This window comes from Squalius cephalus (genome assembly GCF_949319135.1).
Source record: "Squalius cephalus genome assembly, chromosome: 25".
Classification (NCBI taxonomy): Eukaryota; Metazoa; Chordata; class Actinopteri; order Cypriniformes; family Leuciscidae; genus Squalius; species Squalius cephalus.
This window is the reverse complement of record NC_137146.1, coordinates 5,356,721-5,379,801: the sequence shown is the minus strand read 5'-3', so window position 1 is coordinate 5,379,801 and position 23,081 is coordinate 5,356,721. Positions and strand designations below refer to the sequence as shown.

At 36.1% G+C, this 23,081-nt stretch overlaps 1 protein-coding gene across 2 annotated transcripts; it reads left to right on the top strand.

The window, feature by feature from the left end:
• Positions 1-3,114: 3,114 nt before the first annotated feature.
• rb1cc1 (RB1-inducible coiled-coil 1) lies at positions 3,115-22,995 on the top strand. 2 transcript variants are annotated; one of them, XM_079863061.1, is made up of 23 exons: positions 3,115-3,456; positions 5,120-5,251; positions 6,768-6,894; positions 7,397-7,567; positions 7,832-8,034; positions 8,549-8,975; positions 10,840-11,010; positions 11,422-11,606; positions 11,777-11,963; positions 12,209-12,290; positions 12,419-12,483; positions 12,570-12,673; positions 12,869-12,995; positions 13,477-15,413; positions 17,393-17,570; positions 17,765-17,873; positions 18,029-18,311; positions 19,411-19,462; positions 19,559-19,606; positions 20,657-20,715; positions 20,799-20,926; positions 21,273-21,343; positions 21,792-22,995. In XM_079863061.1, exons 2-23 carry the CDS (start codon positions 5,181-5,183, stop codon positions 21,867-21,869), a joined length of 4,863 nt encoding a protein of 1,620 aa, XP_079719187.1. In that variant the 5' UTR covers positions 3,115-3,456; positions 5,120-5,180; the 3' UTR covers positions 21,870-22,995. The 2 variants fall into 2 exon arrangements, with proteins under 2 accessions (XP_079719187.1, XP_079719188.1); XM_079863062.1 differs by having other exon boundaries at positions 3,118-3,451.
• The last annotated feature ends 86 nt before the right edge of the window (positions 22,996-23,081 follow it).

Here is a 23,081-nt window from a genome sequence, read left to right as displayed (position 1 = left end):
TTTATTTTCAAAGATCTTATACGTGTAATATGTCATCTATCTATCTATCTATCTATCTATCTATCTATCTATCTATCTATCTATCTATCTATCTATCTTTCTGTCTGTCCGTCCGTCCGTCCGTCCGTCCGTCCGTCCGTCCGTCCGTCCGTCCGTCCGTCCATCCATCCATCCATCCATCCATCCATCCATCCATCCATCCATCTATCTATCTATCTATCTATCTATCTATCTATCTATCTATCTATCTATCTATCTATCTATCTATCTATCTATCTATCTATCTATCTATCTATCTATCTATCTATCTATCTATACAGTACCAGTCAAAAGTTTGGAAACATTACTATTTTTAATGTTTTTGAAAGAAGTCTCTTATGCTCATCAAGCCTGCAGTTAAAAAAAAAAAAAAAAACAGTAATATTATGAAATATTATTACAGTTTAAAATAATGGTTCTCTTTTTTAATATATTTTAAAATGTAATTTATTTTTGTGATGCAAAGCTGAATTTTCATCAGCAAGTACTCCAGTCTTTGGTGTCTTATGATCCTTCAGAAATCATTCTAATATGATGATTTGATACTCAGTTATTATCAATGATGGAAACAGTTGTGCTGTTTAATATATTTTTTTGGAATACTTTTTTCAGGATTCATTGATGAGTAAAACGTTAACAGCATTTATTCATAAAAACAGCATTTATTCAAAATAAAAACATTTCTAACAATATAAATTGTTACCATCACCTTTTATCAATTTAACGCATCCTTGTTGAATTAAAGTACTAATTTCTTAAAAAAAAAAAAAAAAGTTATTGTTCCCAAACTTTTGAACGGTAGTGTATATTGTTACAAAAGATTTCTATTCTAAATAAATACAGTTTTTTAACTTTTTATTCATCAAATAATCCTGAAAAAAGTATCTCAGGTTATAAAAAAAATATTAAGCAGCACAATTGTTTCCAACATTGATCATAAATCAGCATATTAGAATGATTTCTGAAGGATCATAAGACACCAAAGACTGGAGTACTTGCTGATGAAAATTCTGCTTGATCACAGAAATAAATTACATTTTAAAGTATATTAAAAAAGAGAACCATTATTTTAAATTGTAATAATATTTCATAATATTACTGGTTTTTTTTTGTTTTTGTTTTTTTAACTGCAGGCTTGATGAGCATAAGAGACTTCTTTCAAAAACATTAAAAATAGTAACGTTTCCAAACTTTTGACTGGTACTGTATATCTATATATCTATCTGATGGTCCGTCCGCCCGTCCGTCCGCCCATCCATCCATCCATCCATCCATCCATCCATCCATCCATCCATCCATCCATCCATCCATCCATCCATCAATCTGTCCGTCCGTCCGTCTGTTCATCTATCTATCTATCTATCTATCTATCTATCTATCTATCTATCTATCTATCTATCTATCTATCTATCTATCTATCTATCTATCTATCTATCTATCTATCTATCTATCTATCTATCTATCTATCCATCCATTTGTCTGTCTGTCCGCCCATCCATCAATCTATCTATCTTATTAAACTTGGATAGTTCATCTGAAAATGTAAATTCTGTATATCATTTACTCATCCTCATGTCGTTCCAAACCACCTGTATGTATTTAGTTTGGACATTCATTCATTCATTCATTCATTCATTCATTCATTCATTCATGTCTTAAGGCAATGGAATTTCACTGTATTTGTGCAAATGTTTTTCTGTGCACCTGACGATGAAGAACTTGACGTAACATGACTTGAAATTGCAGTGTAGGTCGACTGTAACTGAGTTTCAGCCACTCAAACCTTCAAGGCATTTTTTACCTATTTCAAATGCTTTGCATACCGTTACACTTATAAACTGCACTGATCTATAAAGTCTCTATATGGCAAAGTAACAGTGGCAGACAAACAAGTTGTTACAGTGCACATGGTCACAGTCATTTGCTTCGATAGTTGATAACACATTTATTTGCATCATCAGACGTAAAGGTGTTTGCATTGTAAGCATATCAGAAAACACATTCCAGCAAATATTTCACATTATGAATGTTCACATTCTTGGTGTGCATAATACAAAACAATGGCTCACGGGTCTTCATCACTCTCAAAATGGCTTCTGTCCTGTTTTAACCAAGAAGCCCCCTAAAGCACACGGCAGACAGATTTGCCATGAATATATAATCCCATGGGTTTCAGCATTCATGGAGCAAAAGACCCAAAGGCCCAAATGCTTATTAAACATTTCTAGATTTATAATAATATTATATTATAGCGAATAATAAAGACTACTGTCAAATGACAAAAAATACTCTTCAAATTTTAGGATTTTAATTTGTCAGTTTTGAGAAGTAAACAACATAATGAATATGGTTGGGTAAGTTACTCAAAAAAAGTAATTAAGTACATCTTTAACAGTGCAATTAGATTACTGTACTAATTACTCTCTCTAAAAAGTATTGCATTACTTATTACTTTCTAAATCCCATATCAACCTAGAACAATACAAGGATAGACAAGAACCTACACTTTTAGTTCTTTTAAATAAATAATATAAAATTGCATAAATTATTATTGAACTGACCAAAGAATTTAAAGGAAGAAGGTTACAGTAAAACATACATTTTATCATTAGACGTTACAGTAATATAGAATATAGAATTATTCTATACTCTATACAGTATTTAATGCAATTACAACAGAATTGACTGTAATTAAATTACAGAAAAAGTATAACTAATCCCTTACTTTTGCAAGGGAAAAGTAATTTTAACAAACTTAATTGAAAGTAAATTACAGTAATTAATTACTTAGCAATTCATTACACCCAACACTGATAAAGTCTAAAGTCTAAAATATTATACAAATGCTTCGCAGCGTTTTATTAAACTTAAAGATTACATTTTCCCAAAAAAAAAAAATTCCAATTGTTCCCACACCTTGTCATTACAACACCCAGTTTCTAGAAGCGGCTGATTTCAGATCAGCTTCCTCGTTACTCTAGCAACAGTTCGAATCATATGCCAGGCGTGTAATCTGTTCCCAGGTCAGCGCGTTACTGCTGACCGTTGCCCTTCCCAGAATGCACCTCGCTGCGCAGTGACGACAATAACAAAACACAGCAGCAGGAGAAACAGCATTAGCGGATCCTTACACAATCCTGCGAGAAAAAAATCTCGATGACAAAACTCACATCTTATTACCACCCCTCCTAACCTTCATGTCTTGAAAGATGAAGCACTAATGAATGTATCCCATCTCATCCTGGATGAATTTGTGCGTTTTGTGGGAATGAAAAATAAAGGCCCGAGTTTGGAGTGATGAGCTTTAGCCTGTTAGCCCGACAGCTTCAACCTCTAGCTGACAGAAACCTCAACATCTCAGCCAAAAACAACCTATTAATCTGCTTTAATGCAGAGAATGGACTGAAGACAGGTCAGGTAAGACTTTCTGATACTGATTCAGCTCCTTATATTGTAAATGTTGCAGTTTAAACGCAAAAAAACGGACAATTTGAGGCTGTTATGGTCACTTAAACGGAATTGTGGCACTTAATATAACTAGATAATGTAAACAAAAGCAGGTGTAGTTTGACGAATTAGGGTTTAGTCGAGGTTTAGTGGGTTCGACATCATGTAATGTGATATTGATGAAGGTTTGGTGTTCTGGTGATGGTTTAACTAAGAGATATTTGGACATACTGTCACCCTCCTCAAATGATGACCAGGGCCTTTGAAACAACAAAACAAAGACTTGTAGCTTTCAGGAGTCCCTCATCTGTTTGTTAAAAGAGTCTTATTAAGGAAACATGTCTTGTTTTAGGTCATATTTTGACTTTGAGGATAAGGTTTCAACTGCCCGCCGAAGGGGAAAACTGTCAATCAATATTGACACATAACAAGTTGTGACAAACAGACTAATATAAATCGTGATCCCCAATATATTTGACCAAAACAATATTTTCTGCACTTTTCAGCTTGTTTACCCCCTCATTAAATGGCATTAGTTATCCATGTGGTCCACGCCAACCATGTGCTATTCCTGGTAGACTCGCCTTATTATTCCCTGTATCCATAATACGAGTTGTTACAATGCTTCCCTGTCAAAGTTTTACACCCGTTCATGGGGAATTAGGGCACAAAGGATCTTTTAGCTTGTGTTGATGGTGTTTACCCACAGGGAACAACATGACTCAGCCTGAATATTTGGGCCACATGGTCATGCTGATCTGTGTGCAGTTTTACATCTCAGTAACCACATTTTAGAGCACAAACAACCCCAGAGATTTAGGCAATGCCCATGTATTAATCTGAAAAGTGTTATTTTTTGTCTCAGCATGGAATGACATCCCTGATCACAGTGATTAGCTGGTTATCTGGGGGTTTTCCAGCTTGTTATCTACTGAAACAGTCACGTTGGGCTAGATACAGTAGGCCTATGTCTTGTAGGTTACGTGTGCTTGTACAGATTAACTAGCACAACCATTTTATGAGCATCTGAATTTATAAAGTTGTATTTTGTAAATGCTTTGAGATACAGACCTAAGAGTTAGTCTCCTAAAGAAGATTGTTTGAGTTTAAAAAAAGTTATAGAAGTTTACTGAAAGCAGTGTTTTTTATTTTATGCAAAATATGTATTTTACAAAATAATTTGGTCTCTAAAATGGCTAGAAAATCAAAGCCATATGTCTAACCAAACTAAGTTTATTATCACAAAAATTGAGCCAGCTAAAAGGTTTTAAAGTACAATTGACATTGTAACACAATGTACGGTTTAAAAAAGTTTTTTATAGAATGAATTTTGAGTGTTTAAGCTTTCAAATGATGCCTAATTTATGATGATTAATAAATATGTGAAAGTGTGCCAAGTGTCCCGCTACCAGGACACTGACAGTTAACAGGCTATATGACTTTTTGTGTGCTGTAGCTATAACCATTTAAACCTTTTACTAACTTTTTTTTTTTTTAATTTTTATTGTATGTATTTTTTATGTATTATAATTTTAGGGTAATTAAAATGTCATAAAATAAACCAGAAATCATCACTTGTAAGTTCTGATGAAACTTGATTTGAATCGTGTGCATTTTCTTTCTTTCTGATCAGACAGCCATAATTGACTAGATGAACAAATCAAGCTGGAGGCAGGCTCAGCGGAGAATTCAACATGAAGCTGTATGTGTTTCAAGTCAACAATGGAAGCACATTAACGTTTGACACTGAACTTGCTGTCCAAACGTAAGAGATTTGAATGGTTTTAAGTAAAAAATGAATGTTTAAGCCCTCATTTGTTTTCACCTATATGTTTTATGTGAAGTCATGATGTAGTGCTGTTTCATAGAACATATTATGTGACAAACTTATTCACAGTATTTGTTAACAAAACTTCAGTAAGGTTATACATGTTAACATATTTAAAGGGTTAGTTCACCCAAAAATTACTCAACCTCATGTCATTCCAAAGTCCAAACCCGTAAGACTTTCAAGATTTCTCTCCCTTTATTGACAGTCGTGGTGAAGGAATGTCCCTTGCGGTAATTTTGAGTGGCTCAGTAGCGCGATATGCGGTATTATCGCAATTTATTTATTTTGATTTATTTATATTTATTTTTTGCTAAATAAGTGTTACGATGTGTTCAGCTTGCACAAAATACAAGGACATTTTCATTTTAACCGAAACTAAAACGCATTGAAAGGCTGTCACTCAGCGCATTGTTACGGCAACGGACTGTCATTGAGTGAGTCATTAAACCGTTCAACGAACACGTTCAAAAATGCTGATTCAATTAATCGCACGTGCTCATGTCGATCTCTCTCATTTAATGTCTGTTTAGGCTTAAGTGCAAATCCACGAAGCCTATGTACAAGTCACCATGATAAATAGTCTTGTTATCATTATTAACTTATTTAAAGTGAGCATAAACAGAAGCACAACCGATCCGGCTTGATGTGTAAGAACAAACCTCATTGGTTCTTGCAGAAGCTCAGTGTTTATATGTGAATAAAAGCCTAAATTCAATCTGTTCATCATAGAGAGCGATCATATCTCTTCAGAAAAGCCGCTCCATTAATATGGATTAGTTTTATGATCTCTTTATGAACTTTTTGAAGCGTCAAAGTGGTAGTTGCGTAGCTGTCAATGGAGGGACAGAACTCTCTCAGATTTCATCAAAAAGATCTTCATTTGTGTTTCCAAGATGAACAAAAATAATTCATTTTTTTAATGTAAGTAAACATTTGCAGCTTTTAGTGTTATAGTATATTCGTATTAGAATTCATAGAAATGAATCCTAACAAAGATGGCTGTTACCTATTGCATTATCTAATGTTAACACTTAGAGCCTTATGGTAAACCTATTTCTGTTTATTTTTGTCTTAAAACATCTTAAAAATAGTTGAATGAGTTTGTCTGAATTTACATATAATTTACATATGTTGATATATTTTGCATATGAGACAATGCATTATATTGAATAATATACTATGTAATATAATGGTATTATGTTGATACTTAGAAATGCAAAATACTTTATTGATTACATTATTCCAGTGTAACTAATTACCTATATAATGCTATGATGGTTAAGGTGCAAATGTAAATTATTATTTTTATATTACATAAGTGTTATTCCATCATCAGTATTAGTCATATCTCTATATTCTGTTTGTCTGGAGTTTTGTCTATACAGTGAATCCTGATTTGTTTTACTGGATAACTAAAAGTATAATGTGTTGTGCTTCATGCTCTTTATAGTGTTTTGGACCTTAAACATGCCATCCAGGCCAAATATAAAATTGCAATCCAGCACCAGGTGCTGGTGGTCAATGGAGGGGAGTGTATGGTGGCAGAGAGGCGTGTGTGCAGCTACAGCGCTGGAACGGTAAGTAACAAGACAAATCACACAATGAACAGCATTTTTGCTCTTCAACATTTGTTTAGAGGGTAGTATTAGTTATTATATATGAATAATATAGTCAAATGATCAATCGTTGCTACAAATTACACTACTAAAATGTTTGATGCTTTCAAGAACCAAAAATCACAAAGAAGCTCTATAAAAGTTGTAAATGTGATACTTGTGTTATTATTAATTCAATTTAGGGGCAGTTGTGGCCTAATGGTTAAAGAGTCGGACTTGTAATCGCAGGTTCAATTCTCAATACCAGCAGGAAATAACTGATGTGCCCTTGAGCAAGGCATCTAATCTCCAATCGCTCCCCGAGTGCCGTAGTGAATGGCTGCCCACTGCTCCAGGGGGATTGCCATACTTGGCCTTCACTTCACTTGACTTTCAGTATATTTAAATTAGCTGTGAAATATTGAGGTTCTTGAAGTAATGTGATGCCTAAATGCTGATTGATTTTTGTCTCTGGCTGCCTCAGGACACCAACCCGATCTTCTTGTTCAACAAAGAGATGATCCTGTGTGACCGAGCGCCAACCATCCCCAAAACAACCTTCTCTATAGAGAATGAGATGGAGCTGAAGGTGGAGGAGTCACTCATGATGCCTGCCGTCTTTCACACTGTCGCCTCCCGCACTCAACTGGCTCTGGTACAGGCCAACTTCTATTCTGACCTAATGACCAACCCCTGTCTTCTTATATTTGCCCAGTTTTACATATCTATTCTCATCCACACTATATTATATCAGTGATGTTTATTTAAGGTTTAAGCATGACTTATATTTGAGAAAATAAATGCAAATACAGTCAAAGCAACAATGCCTTTTTGTAAATGACAGAGGCTTGGATGGAAGCTTTTGTTCCATTTGTGTGCAAATGACTCTCATAATGCCTGATATTTTGCCCTTTTTTAGGAAATGTTTGAGGTTGCCAAGAAGCTTTGCTCTTTCTGTGAGCGTCTGGTCCATGATGAACACCTTCAGCACCAGGGATGGGCGGCCATCATGGCTAACCTGGACGACTGCACCCTGTCCTATCAAAAACTCCTCTTGAAATTCGACACTGCTTACACAAATTACCAACAGGATTTTGAAGACATCAAAATAAAACTCACCAAGTATGTTCATCTTTGACTCCACCTTCTTATCTTATAAAAGTTTAAAATTAAAATGATTTTTTTGTTGTTTTTTTAAAGAAATCTCTTATGCTTGTTTAGGCGGTATTTATTTGATCAAAAATACAATACAAACAATAATATTGTAAAACATTGTTACATTATTAAATAACTGTTTTCTATGTTTGTTTTTTTTTATGTAATTTATTCTTGTGATATCAAAGCTTTCAGCATCATTACTTAAGTCTTAAAAGTGCTCAGTTCTTATTATTATTAATCTTGAGAACAGCTTAATATTTTTGTGGAAACCGTGATCTTTTTTTTCAGGATTCTTTTATGAACTGAAAGTTCAAATAAACAGCATCTATTTGAGATTTGCAACATAATAAATGTCTTGACTGTCACATTTGATCAATTTAATACGTCTTTACTGAATAATCTGACCCCAACATTTTGAACTGTAGTGTATTTTGTGAAGAGAGATGTATAGATCACTAATTCTAATGTCATTCGTCAGGCTTGGCACTGCTGTCTCGGTCATGGCAAAGATTCCACTGCTAGAGTGTTTGACTCGGCACAGCTACAGAGAAAGCTTGGAGAAGTCCTGCTCCCCTCACCCAAGAACCACAGATGATGAGGATGATGAAGCAGGAGAAACATCCACCCAGTCCGCTGTCCTCCGTCCCGCTGACGGCCAGAAGAATCGAAAGACACCTTCGCCGGTCTCTGCTTCAGGAGAAACATCATCCCAGGCGTCCTCCTCTCCTCAGGACAGACTGAAGAGCAGCTGTAGTCTAAAAGAAGCTCTACAGGAAGAGGAAGAGTCTCCGGAGAGGGGAGCAATGCCCTGTTTCAATGTCACACTGTTGGATTGGATCAACGTTCAGGACAGACCCAATGATGTGGAGTCGGTAGTGAGGAAGTGTTTTGACTCGATCAACAGGGTGAGTAATAGACGAGTCATTTCGGGAGCGAATGTTTTGGTCTGTAAACTAGTGCTACCGGGAAGTAACCGGCAACAACCATTATATTGTGTTGAGGTGGCCAGTCATTATGATATATATACCATGTGATGATAGAAAAGTGTCATTTTGCTATGCTATTTATATTTGCACAGCTATTAGTGGCCAGGAATGCTTTACATTGCTTGCACTACAAAGAAACATGGAGACAATGCAAAAAATACATAGTCTGACATCAGTAAGACAACAAGAACCTTGTAATAGTGTGCAACAGTTGGTTCCAGAAGTAAAAACTCCATTCATTTTCTCCATTGGGAAATTGATCTTTTACGATAACTTATAAACATTTAAAGACAGCCCTACTGTGAGCTACAAGGTTGTTATTCAATATTATTTGCTTCTGTTGAAGCCATTAGGCCACAGTATTTCAACTTAAATAATCCATAATCGAGTTTAACAGTGGAATTCGTGGTGAAACCAATCACTCCTACATCACATACAAAAGTTTGGGGTCAGTAGGATTTTTTTTTAAAGGAAATAGTACTTTTAATTTAGCAAGGATGCATCAAATTAATCAAAACAGACAATAAAGACATGCATATTGCTACAAATAAATGCTGTTCTTTTGAACTTTCTGTTGAAAGAATCCTGGAAAAAATGTATCATGCTTTCGAAAAAGAATATTAGGCAGCACAAATGTTTTCAACATTGATAATAAGAACTGTTAAAGGAGAACTCCGGTCAATTTTAACATTGAGCTCATTTTTTTGTACATTTGGAGTGCTGTCAATACAGAGAACAACGACAAAAATCGGTGTTGCCTACACCGAGTTATTCTATTTTTAAAATTTGCACCCTGTTGACTTCAATGGGGCAAGTACTAAACCTGCTTTTAGCCTCTTAACATCCTTGATGTGTCATTACAAGTGCACAGAAAATGTGAGTGATTCCTTCTGAGTGAACACGAGTGAGTCTGACTGCAGTAGATGTGAAAGAAATGTATAAAAATGATGTTATTTAAGCCAGCGCAAATACCTGTTTACATCCTGTTTTTCGGTTGAAGTCCAAAGTAGTCGATTGCCGAGTTCACGCGCGTGATCATAGGTATTAAACCTATGCGTGTGAACTCTGCAATCGACTACTTTGGACTTCAACCGAAAAACAGGATGTAAACAAAGGTATTTGCGCTGGCTTAAATAACATCATTTTTATACATATCTTTCACATCTACTGCAGTCAGATTCACTCGTGTTCACTCTGAACGAATCACTCACATGACCTGTGCACTTGTAATGACACATTAAGGATGTTAAGAGGCTAAAAGCAGGTTTAAAACTTGCCCCATTGAAGTCAACAGGGCGCAAATTTTAAAAATAGAATAACTCGGTGTAGGCAACACCGATTTTTGTCGTTGTTCTCTGTATTGACAGCACTCCAAATGTACAAAAAAATGAGCTCAATGTAAAAATTGACCGGAGTTCTCCTTTAATTGAGCAGCAAATTAACATATTAGACTGATTTCTGAAGGATCATGTGACACTGAAGACTGGAGTAATGATGCTGAAAATTCAGCTTTGATCACAGGAATAAATTACATTTTAAAATATACTAACATAGAAAACAGTTATTTTAAGTTGTAATGATATTTCATAATGTTACTGTTTTTATAAATGCAGCCTTGGTGAGCATAAGAGACTTCTTTCAAAAGCATTAAAAATCTTACCAAACCAAACTTTTAAACAGTAAAGTTCATCATCATCACATTTCACAGGATTGTATCCATGATCTATTTTACTGTCCATGATCACTCATTTTCATTTGTGTAATTCATTCTTTATGCTTCCAGCTCGATCCACGAATTATCCAACCCTTTCTAACTGAATGCCGTGAGACGATTACCAAATTGGATAATCAGAACATGAAGGCCATCAAAGGTCTTGAGGACAGATTGTATGCGCTTGACCAGATGATAGCAAGCTGTAAAAAGTTGGTTAATGAACAGAAGGAACTTGCTCAGGTAAGCAAATCTCATTTATATAGTCTATAAAAGCAACCTAACGGCTACATATTCTACACATAAGTGCACTTTATTTTTTCCCTGAAGTCCACTTCGTTTTTTTTATGACCATTTTCCACCCTCTCTTTTATGCTACTGTAACTTTAAAACGTATATGATTAGTTACAAGTTACACCACTTAATCTTTTGCTGGTTATGGGTTTACTGCCAGGTCTAATGTAGTTGGTCCTGCCCCATACTTCAAAAACAGCCTTGTTATAAAGCTGTATTATATTGTTACAGATCGACAAAACAAACTTTAGCCACATGTTTGAATCTATTACAAAGCTGTGCAAAACACTTGAAAATGGCAGTGTGGATGTTTTTCAGGAAACTTGTCTTCCTCATGTCTTCTCCTTTGCCTTCCACTAGGGATTTCTTGCCAATCAGAAGAGGGCTGAAAACCTGAAGGACACCTCGGTGCTGCCTGACCTGTGTCTGAGTCACGCCAACCAGCTGATGATAATGCTGACCAATCACAGGAAGCTACTTGACATTAAGCAGAAGTGTACCACTGCCAAACAGGAGCTCGCCAACAACCTTCAAGTTCGTCTCAAGTAAGAGCAGCATTTTTCTTCTTTGTGGACAACAAATTAAACAGTTTGTTTTCAATTTGGCCAAAACACTAACTAGTTTGGGCTTTGATTTTGGCAATTTTCAGAGCTATGATACTTTTGACATAATTTGTAAGCATTTCCTAGCTGCACTGTGTTGTCTCCTCCATCAGATGGTGCTGCTACGTGATGCTTCACGCTGATCAGGATGGAGAGAAGCTGCAGGCTCTCCTGAGACTGCTGACAGAGCTGCTGGAGCGCGTACGGGTGGTGGAAGCGCTCAGCACTGTGCCACAGATGTACTGTCTTGCCGTAGCGGAGGTGGTCAGACGCAAAATGTTTATAGGACACTACAGACAAGTAAGAGTCAGCTACTAATTCATGATATTTATAAGAAACAGTGGTTAAGTGCATGCTTTGTTATAGAGATGGGGTTATAAAAGTAACAAAGTTGACCAGATACTGAGTGGATAATATGAGCTAATATAATTACAATAATTAAGAATAATATTTTATTATTAGTTTTAAAAGATTTCTGCACATTTGATTGTCATTTCTCACAAAAAGGCTAGCTGTGTTAATGTTTTATTTATTATTTCTTCTAGTGGGCCAATGCTCTTGTCAGAGATGGGAAAAACCTCTATGAGGCAGAAAAAGTAAAAAGGGAAACCTTTGGCAAGCTCTTCAGTAAGTTAATTTTAGGTATTTAATATGGCTTCTTTTAGTTTGAGAACAAACACTGACATCTGAGTCCAAATTAATTGTCAGATTGTTTGAGGAGATTGCTTTGAAAACACTGTTTTTGTTTCTTTTAGGGAAATCGTTCCTCAGAAATCGGTTGTTTCGAGGACTGGACTCATGGCCACCCTCTTCGTTTTGCGTGAGTCTTTGAATGTGTTTTTATTTTTCAGGATCCCTTCATGGTCTTTTAGCATTAATGAGTGTTTTCTTAATTTTTGTGTTTAGACTCGAAGGCCTCGAAAGTTTGATTTTGAGCTTCCAGATATTTCCCTGAATGACCTGCAGTATCTCAAGTCCTGTTGTCCTTCCGAAGTTCAGCCTTACCTCAGGTAAACAACTCTTATTCGGTTTCAGTCACAATACTGATGTCTCTGTTGTAACTTCACAACCATATTTGTTTATATGCCAAATATGCTTTTCTTTCCTGTGTTCTTGCAGCCATTGACCTTTCAATCATGGCTAAAAACCCTTAAATGATGGTCTGTGTTAGTTGTTCTTTGTCTGATGCCTGTTTTCTTCATCAGGGTCCCCACGTTGTGTGACTTTGAGCCTCTTAACCATCATGTTGAGGTTCTCCATCAGCTGGTTCAGGCTGCGCAGAGTGTGGACGAGATGTCACAAACTATCACAGACCTACTAAATGAACAAAAGGTGCTTTGTGTTCACAATCATTTAATTTTTAAATAATTGTTTAAAATATTGGATGTTGTCATGAAATTTTAAAAAAAATATTTAAAAAAATGCATTTTATTAATCTTACTGTGATTCATCCATGCATATGTTTCTTTCTTTTTTTTGAGCTCGTAATTTTTAATCAGAATGTCTCAACCTGAAATGACAGACTTTTTTGTGGTGATTCTGCCTAAACCCTTCCCTTTCTTACAATCAACTGCAAACTTGCATTCAGATCTGCTTCCATTCAATCAACAAGCAGTGGACATTCCCCTTCTTCCCTGTATTTTTTCATTCTTGATATTGTTTCACTTGGATGTATGTCACAGTACAGAAGAAAACATCTGTTGCTACTTGCGTTACATTGCAACTTAAAAAAAAAATATATATATAGTCTAATTTGACTTTTATAGCAATGTGAATTTTCATATGATCTTACCTTGTTGCTTTGGCCTTGTAGATTTCCTGTAGCCAGAGTGCTCAAAGATCCACTTTATTAACACCCAGATCTGAAAGCACAACTGCTGTCACCTCTACCTCCACCAAAACTTTGTCCACTCTCATTTTAAAAGCACCGGACTGCCAACCCATGGTGCTTCCTGGTCCCCTGGAGGACCTATCACCCGACAGCATAGATGCACAGACCTTTGACTTTGAAACCATTGGGCACCCCAATATGGATCCTGTATTACAGCAAGGCTCTTTGGACTTGGACTCATTGGCAGAAAGTCCAGAGTCAGACTTCATGTCTGCTGTTAATGAATTTGTAATTGAGGAGAACTTGATGTCACCTAATCCCATCAGTGATCCTACAAGCCCAGAGATGATGGTGGAGTCTCTTTACTCATCTGTTATTAATGCAATTGATAGCAAGCGTATCCAGGACACTACTACCCTTGAGAAGGAAAACTCAAAGATCACAGCTCTTAAGCTATCAGCAGACAGGTACCGTTCCGCTGCAGAAGAATCCAAGAACAATTTGAGGAAAGTTAAAGAAGACCTTTACCACTTTCGAGGTCTTGTTCTGAAGGAGCAACGAGACTTTGGATTCACCCTGAAAACTATGACCATTGAGGTCCGAAACGCACTCAACAGTGTCAAATACTGTCACGAGGAGAAACTAAGAGAAACACAACAATCCAATCTTCAGAGTTTGAAGGACGATCATGAAAAGCAGATACTTGCTCTCACGGAAGAGCTAGAAGGCAATCGGAAGATTGTCCAAGATGTCCAGAGAGCAATGCTGGAATTGGAGGGGCTTGTGGAGCGTAAGGAGAAGGAAATATCACAACTGGAGAGTGAGCGGGAGCGTTCTATGCAAGAACTGCAAGACCTTCACAAGCAAACTGTGCAGGACCTTGAGGAGAAGATCTTGAAGCAAAGTGAAGAACTGAAAGCTACACTGCTGTCCAAGGACGGACTTGCTAGGCAATTGGAGAACCTGCACTTTGAGATCGAGCATGGCCAACAGAAAATCAGACTGGAGATGGAGAATGCAGAGAAGGTGCACCTTCAAGAACTGGAGACACGGTTGAACCAACAACATGAAGCAGTGTTGCAATCTTTCAGACTGGAAAAAGAAACTGCGCTTGAAAAACTTGTCCAGGAGAACCTGGTGAAACTAAGAGATCTGATGGATTCCCATTCTGCCGAACTCAAGGAGCGTGAGGGACGCTCAAAAGACTTGGAGGCTCGTATTACAGAACTTGCAGATGCCCGCTGCAAACTGGAAGTCGAGATGGCTCTTAAAGAGGCCGAAATGGAGGACATGAGACTCCAATACGAGGAGGCCAAAAGCACCCAAGAAGAGGTTTTGAAATCGGAGCTTACTACCCAAACAACCACCTTGCAGATGCAGATCGACAAGTTAAACCAGCAGCTCCAGCAGAAGAACGAAGATTATGAGGTGGGCCTGGCTGAGCTCCGAGCGCTCATGAGGTTGGAGAAGGACCACTGCATCTCTGAACTCGTTGATCGGCACGAAGAGGAGAGCACCCTGCTCCACCACGAGTTTTCAGCGCTCAAGCAGAAGTCGCAGGATGCAGAGAAAGACTGCGAGGAACGCGTCCAGAAGATCCAGCATGATCATCAGGACCAGCTTGCTGCCTTACAGAGGGAAAAGCAGGATGAGCAGAGGGCTTTCCAAGAGAAAGAGCAAGACTTACAGACTGTTATTGGAGACCTGCAGGCGGAAAACTCACTATTGTCAGGAAGACTGGAGCAGGAGAGGGTGGAGGCCCTGCAGAGGGCAGAGAAGGAGAAAGAGGAGGCAGTCAAAGCTGCAATACAAGAGGCCTTAAGAGACTTTCAACTCCAAAAAGAGAAGACTGAGACAAGACTGTTAGGAGCAATTGATCTACTTGAAAATCAGCTAAAAGACAGACAATCCACTGACATGTAAGTAAAATCAAAAGCTTCCATCTTGTTCCACAAGTATTCGAAACGGACAGTCTCTGACAAAATCATTATAAGATTCAATTTTAAAGCAGTTTACTAGAAGGATAGATGTCAAATTATAAGTGGCGCTTAATCACTAGTTATATTGCTCATACTTAGGCTTAGGGATTTCAGCAAACCTTTGATCTTAAAGGAATAGAAAACTCATTCCAAACTTGTTTGTTTTTCTTTCTTTTAGGGGAACACAAAAGGAGATACTTCTTTCTTTAGTCTTTTTTTTGTCCATACAACAAAGTCAATGGGGTTCAATGTTTCAGACTCCACAGACTTCCATTATATGGACAAAAATAGATTTTTCAGTGTATCTTCTTTTATGTTCCCCATAAGAAAGAAAGTCATACAGGTTTGTAACTACATGAGGTTAAGTAAATTATGACAATTTTCATTTTTGAATAAAGTTAGTAATTCAGTAATATTACTCTTATGTGTGCAACCTGTCCTGTCCATTTTGTGCATCAGTCAAACCTCAAATTGTGTTACATTTCCCAAGCGAAGACTTTTGGCTGATGGATGATAAAATGGGCAATTATTTTAGCTTTACTTAATTATTAGCCTTACTTTGAAGGAGTGATCTGCGAAATACACTACCGTTAAAAAGTTTGGGGTTGGTAACATTTATTTGATCAAAAATACAGTACAAATTTTAATATTGTGAATTAATATTACAATTTAAAATTTTCGTTTTCTATTTGAAAATGTAATTTATTCCTGTGATGGCAAAGCAGAATTTTCAGCATCATTACTCCAGTCTTCATATGATCTGACAGAAATCATTATAATATGCTGATTGCTGCTCAAGAAACTTTTATTATTATTATCAATGTTGAAAACTGTTGTGCTGCTTCATATTTTTATGGAAATGGTGATACTTTTGTTCAGGATTCTTTGAAATGAAAAAACAAATAACAGCATTTATTTGAAACGTAAATCTTTTGAAACATCATAAATGTCTTTACTGTCACTTTTGAGCTACTTAATGCATCCTTTCTGAATAAAATGATCAAATCTTATTGTGCTCAAACTTTTGAACGGTAGTGTATCTATGCCTCCAACATTTTGGATTGGCTCTTTTTTACTTGGGAAACCACCCAGAACATCTTAGCAGTTTTGCAAAAGCAAATATTCCTCACGTTTTGTTTAAAAAATATATGAAATTGTGTTTTTAACATGGTTTTGGTTGTTCTCTTGGTTCTTTTGACAACAATGTCATTTTCTTGTTGATTTGGTCATGAAGAACTCAATAAATCTTGCACATTTGTATGAGGAAAGCATCTGCTGAGGACAAATAAAATGACACTGAAACAATGCTGCTCTAGTCCATTCAAATTAAAGCTTCTACTTCTAACTTTACTGTTAATTAAACACACTGGAAACATGCATTCACTTTCTCTTTCTGATTTCATTCACCCTTGTGAATAATTAGCACATCAATAAGAATGAACAAAAATTGTGACCATTTCATTAAAACATTTCTTAAGTAGAAATTAGCGAGAAATATGATAACCCTGTTACATGTGCCAGTAAAGTAGGGATTAATTAAAAACAGAAAACAGATTTGTGTCCAAGTCTTATACCAATCCCAGTAAATTGGAGGTTTTTGATTATTTATTTATTTATTTATTTATTCTGGTGACCAACAAGAAACACTTTAGAAAAAGTGGGTATGGCACTCTATAATATAATTGTCCAAGCTAGTAATGAAAGGTTGTAGCGTAGGTTCAAACCCTGCAAGAAACAACCTTCAGAGCTCTAGAAAGACCAAATTGACGCCAGATTTACTGAAAAAATATGTAACAACTTGCTCAGCTTTTGAATTTGCATTGTGTGTTTTTATTTAGAAGGAAGCATCAGCTAATTGACTTCTTAGTGGTAATGAATGCAAAGCCAGGTTGATTCTCACGGCTGATTCTGTGTTTCAGAGTGGCAGCTTCTGTTGAGCAGTCAGAGGCTGGTGTGGAGGCCGGCGCTACATTGTCACTAGAGAGTGGCCAGTGGACCGAGGAGAGGGCATCGCTCTTGGCCCAACTAGAGATCCTGGAACGCATAAAGAACGAGGAGATGCAGAACCTGAAGACCTCACTCATTGCTGAACAGCAGGTTAGCAATAAGAAAAATTGAGCTACAGGAATTTTGCCATTAGCTCCATTTGAATTGCTAAGTTGAGTTGTGGGTCGGTGTAAATCGGCAGGACAAGAAAAAAGTAACTTTTTTGACCTAATAATGATTTGTTACTTAATATAGTATCAATGTGCCCTGAAAAAAAGCTTATTTCAATGGGTTGTCACTCCTAGACGAACTTCAATACAGTTCTGACTCGGGAGAAACTCAAGAAAGAACAAATCATCAATGATCTCACAGAGAAGCTCAAAAACGTGTTGCAGCAACAAGAGAAAGATAAAGGTATAAAAACATTTTGTTTTAATCATATCACTTGGAAGAATTTCCACTTGTTTTGTTTTTTCAAAGATCTGTTACCAAACGGCACAGAAATGATCAATGAGACCAGTAAATGTTCTCATGATCGTTGCCCTCTGTGTTTTGTTGTTTCCCTGAAGGCCTGATTGAAACACTCTCCGAGGACCGCGCCACCATCCTTCAAGAGAAGAAACAGATGGAGGAGGAACTCAACCGTCTGCGAAGCACCGTCCTCGTCTCTTCATCCTTCTTTCCGCCCAATCCCATCCCTGTCATCACAGAGGCTCACGGTGCCTGTGGCCCCGCCCACACAGAAGTTCTGTCGCCGTCCACCCCTGACCCAGAGAGATTGGCGCTCATGGCTGCTTTCAAGGATGAGGAGAGGGTGGAGTCGGCCGTGGAGGCCAGCATGATGACAGTGCAGTAAGCATCTGTGCTGACGTGCACATGTGACATATTTATACTAGAGCTAAAATAATAAACCCTGAACCCTGAAAAACTCAACTACCGCACTTAACTTCAACAAACTGGCTACAACAGCACACAGAGTGTATGTCATTAAAATGATCTAGAAGTTGGTTTGAAATTATTCATTTTATACTAGCAGCACAACGGACTGTTTTTGTTTTTATTTTTTGTCCTAGCATCTTACTCAGTAGCATTCATCACTGTAAAACACAAGCCACACCATTGCTCAGTAAATAATAAAATGCTAAAAATACTGCACAACATTTTAAGCTGAATAAGCTTCAACAATACATGGGATTTTGCATTCTCTTGTTGCAACAAAGTCAAAGTTTTGCTTGGATGCAGTTTGTCAGAGCTTAAAAGTTTTGGAATAATTACACAGAAAGATCAAGTTGATTTTTTTTTTTTATTTCCAAAAATACACACACACGTACATGTAAAAAACAAACATTTCCTCAGTTCAGTTCATTTGTTCTGAAATTTCTATAAAATATGGTATAAGTGAAGTAAAACTTTATTGTGCTAGATGCTAGTTTTGAACAGAATTAGTGTTTTTTTATGCTTTTAAAGTTTACAGATTTATAATAGATACATTTTTTTAAAATAAAATATATGTGTGTGTGTGTGTGTACATATAAATAAATATATATATATGTGTATATGTCTGAAAAAAACATTTGGAAACAACAAAATGGAGTTTGTCAGATAATCAGGCTATCTATATATATTACTAACCAAACAATTGTTATAAATCATTCACTTTTACTTGAGATTTAAAAGTATGCAAGGAGGATATATTGTAGGAGAGGGGCAAGACCATGACAGGAAAGCAGAGTAGATCAGATAGAAGAGGAGAGATGTGAGTCGAGCGATCGCTGTAGGTGAGGAATCTTCAGCAGTTTCCTTTTCTGAACAAGAAATTATGTTTTTGGTCCGACCACAGTCATGAAGTTGCTTGCTCTGTCATTTTATTGGCTTTGAGAATATGTTTAAGTTTTGACGAGTTGGTGAACTGTGAAGTTTTTTGGAATTTACTTTGTGTATTTTGTTTCAGTGACAACTCCTTGCTATCTGAAGAGAAACAGCGCATACTGATGTTGGAAAGGGTAATTTATTTTCACATGTACATATTTTATTGACAGGCTTTAAAAATTGCATTTATTAAATATATTATTATATGCAATTATTTATTATTGTTTCAGACCTTACATATGAAGGAGGAAGAGAACAAGAGACTTAGTCAAAGATTGGTAAATATATATTTTTTTATTTGTGTGTGTGTGTTCACATTTTTGTGCTTGCTTTGGCTCTTATATTTCATCTAAATGTGTTAATTGTATGAGAATATCATTTAACATCTTTTAAATTGATCATTTGATTTGGGTCCTTTGTGCTTGATCTCAGTTTATAATTGACCACTTGAACAGTCAATTAAAAGCAGTAATTAGTGATGTTAAATAGAACAATACACACTCAATTAATGCAGGTCCGCGACTGACACAGGAACGGTTATATTATGTTGAAGAATAAAAAAAAAAAAAACATTTCTTTCTTTATATTAGATATTTTTATATCTATCTATAAGCAAAATACTGTAGATATTCTAGAATTACTTTATATTTAATTTACATTATGTTGCTGTTGTTACGATAGTAGCAACTCGCACATTATCAGCAGTTAATTAAAACATGAGACTCTTTGATTTAATTTAATAACATTTCGCCTGGGACTATTTCTCCAAATAGGTTTAATCTCTTTAGGAAAATTACAATCGCCGTCTTATTGGCCGTGAGAGACATCTTATGAGACACGTAACCCACACTTTAGTGTCCTGAGTCCTGACAGCTCGGGGCAGATTCACAAGATGAATAACAGCTCTGAAATGTGCCTGTGTTATTGAGCTGGGACTGAATTTCAGCTCATTTACAAACAAGTGCGAAATTAAACAAATACAGACATGTTTAAATCCCTCATTTCTTTTTTATTATGTATCTATGTTGCATGTATATAATGTATGTCTTTTTCTGTTGTGTTGTAAGTATTTACTACCAATGCATGCTATTTAATGGACTGTTCTACTCCTTACCACAAGATGGCACACATACATTTGTTTTAGGCACAAACTCTCCTATAATCACTGGAAGCATTTATGAGATTCAACATTACATTGAACCAATATAGATTTTTTGCAATATAATGCATGCAGTTTTATTTTGTGATTGCAGTGTGTATGTAAGCAGCATGACAAACAGTTACTAGTGTAAATATCAACAGAATCTTCTAACAATTTTGTTTTACAGATGTCACAGAGTATGTCGTCCGTGTCGTCACGGCACTCGGAGAAAATCGCCATTCGAGAGTAAGCATTTTTGGATATTGGCGTTAATGATCTGAACTGCTATTTTACCCGTCCACCTCATTTGAAAACCCCTCCTTTTGTAGTTTTCAGGTGGGCGACTTGGTTCTCATAATCCTGGACGAGAGGCACGATAATTACGTTCTCTTCACTGTTGGTCCCACCCTTTATTTCCTGCACTCAGAGTCCCTCACTGCACTGGACCTCAAACCAGGTCAGTCACACACGACAGGAAAACTTAATTAAGGAACAGGTTTATTAAATAAATTTGATTTTACATATTTGAAACAATTTTGCTCCAACAAGATGGTTTTGCATTTACCATATTCTTTCATTGCTGTTCCACAACTTATTTATTATAATTTATTAATTATTTACATTTATGTATCATTGCATTTGTAGATTGGAATGTTTTTTTAAATGTTCCAGTTTGACATGAATGATGACATAAAAAGAGGAAGTGTTTTATTCCTAATAAAGTGTTTTGTTTTAGTATTTTACATAAAGCACCTTTTTATACCGTATATCAATAATAATTTCTATTTATTTTTTTATTTTAGCGACAGGAGCAACAAGACGGCCGTGGGTTTTAGGAAAAGTCATGGAGAAGGAATATTGCCAAGCTAAAAAGGTAACCAGTATTATTTTATTATTTATGCAACTGCTCTAAATGTGTTTTTGTACAATTTCATTTAATTTTACTTTTATTTTTTACTTTACAAATAATTATGACTAATTTTGGTAATATTTCACTCTCATAATATAACTTCCTTTTAGCCCATTTTTCCTGTTTTTGGTTAATATTGGTTATATTTGAGACGTAAATATTAAAACAATTAAATCTTTTGCAGATACTTAAAACGGTGCAAGCTGATTTAAAATTGTGGATTTAATTTTGTTTTGCATTTTAAAGTTAATTGTGTTTTCAAAATCAGTGTCTTAATATTACTGCTGGCACTTATATTAAATTATCTATTTATTGATTTATTGATTGATTGATTTTGTGAATTTATTTATTTATTTATTTATTTTTTAATACATACTTTGAACGTGTCTCTTTTGTTATTGTCTGTCTCCAGGCCCAAAACCGGTTCAAAGTTCCTCTCGGCACCAAATTCTACAGAGTAAAGGCCGTGCCATGGAACAAGAAAGTGTAATCGTGTAAAAATGTATCATATTGTAATAAGCGCAGTATGTTTTTATTGCTTTTTTTAAGCAAACTCGCTCATCCTTGATTTTTGTTTTGTCACATCAGAAGACAAAACCATTTCACCCCCTTTTATTTTTTGCCTCTGTTGCAATTGCAAATCGTTTTATCTAATTTTTTATATGCAGAGGATTTGTAAATGTGGACCAAATGATTCTAAGTTTATCGGGGCATAGCCCTCACGTGCGATGATGGCTCCAAAGCCATCACAACAAGCCTGTAAAATGAACAAAATGTATTTGGATGTTACATATTAGTTCATCATTAATATTATGAGTGGGGGGGGGGGGGGGGAGCACTATCACAGTCAGCTTACTTGCTTCAGAAGGTTATGAAAATATAAATTTATTGTAAATGTTACCAGAGGAATGGTCATGGCATGCATATAGATAATATTTTCTTTAATTTACTTCTGGATATGCGTTGTAGTCGGAGGTATCAGTAAAAACCTGCTGATTGTTACTCGCAGCACAGTATGACCCGCCTGTTTATTATTATGACGTACATTTGGACTACCTGGCGCAGAGGCCTCGCAATCCATCAGATGCACTTTCGGAAAAAAAGACGATGTTTTCGTAGATTCAAAAGGGAGGCGTTTGTGCTGTTGAAAACAAGCGTCTAAAGAAAAGCAGCACATATCTTCCCTCTGTTGTAGGATGTTGAAAAATAGAAAGTAATATTTCATGTTTGTGAATGTGTGTCTTTATTGAATTTAACGACAACATTGTATATTATTCATCAGATCACACCAGTAACAAAAAAAACACAAAAAAATGACTGTATTGTAAAAGAATTTAGAATTTTCAAAACAATAAAGGTTTGATCCCAAACTCCTCGCAGTAGATTGCATTACCCACTGCGTCCGTTTTGGGACACGTTCTTCGAGAAGTGCAAGTAAAATCAAACAACTTTGTGTCCTGACAAGTATATTGCAAGTAGTTTTCTTTTTATTGTTTTCATTTATTTAATTTTTTTATTTGTCATACCTTTGGGGAAGAGATGCATGTATCCAAAGTACATTTAAAGGCTTTTTTGTTGATCTATCGAATCAAAGTACAATAAAGCTTTGGACTTGATGCTTGAAGATGTTTCCCATCAACATCCGTTCTCCGGTTGTTGTGCAGAATGATAAAGTTGTGTATGGTGCTTTTATGAGTGGAAA

Excerpts from the sequence above, each read along its gene's own strand:
- rb1cc1 (XM_079863061.1), top strand. The coding sequence starts at position 5,181 with ATGAAGCTGTATGTGTTTCAAGTCAACAATGGAAGCACATTAACGTTT. Across the intron at positions 15,414-17,392 it reads GACAGACAATCCACTGACAT|AGTGGCAGCTTCTGTTGAGC; the intron begins GTAAGTAAAATC and ends TCTGTGTTTCAG. Across the intron at positions 21,344-21,791 it reads AATATTGCCAAGCTAAAAAG|GCCCAAAACCGGTTCAAAGT; the intron begins GTAACCAGTATT and ends GTCTGTCTCCAG.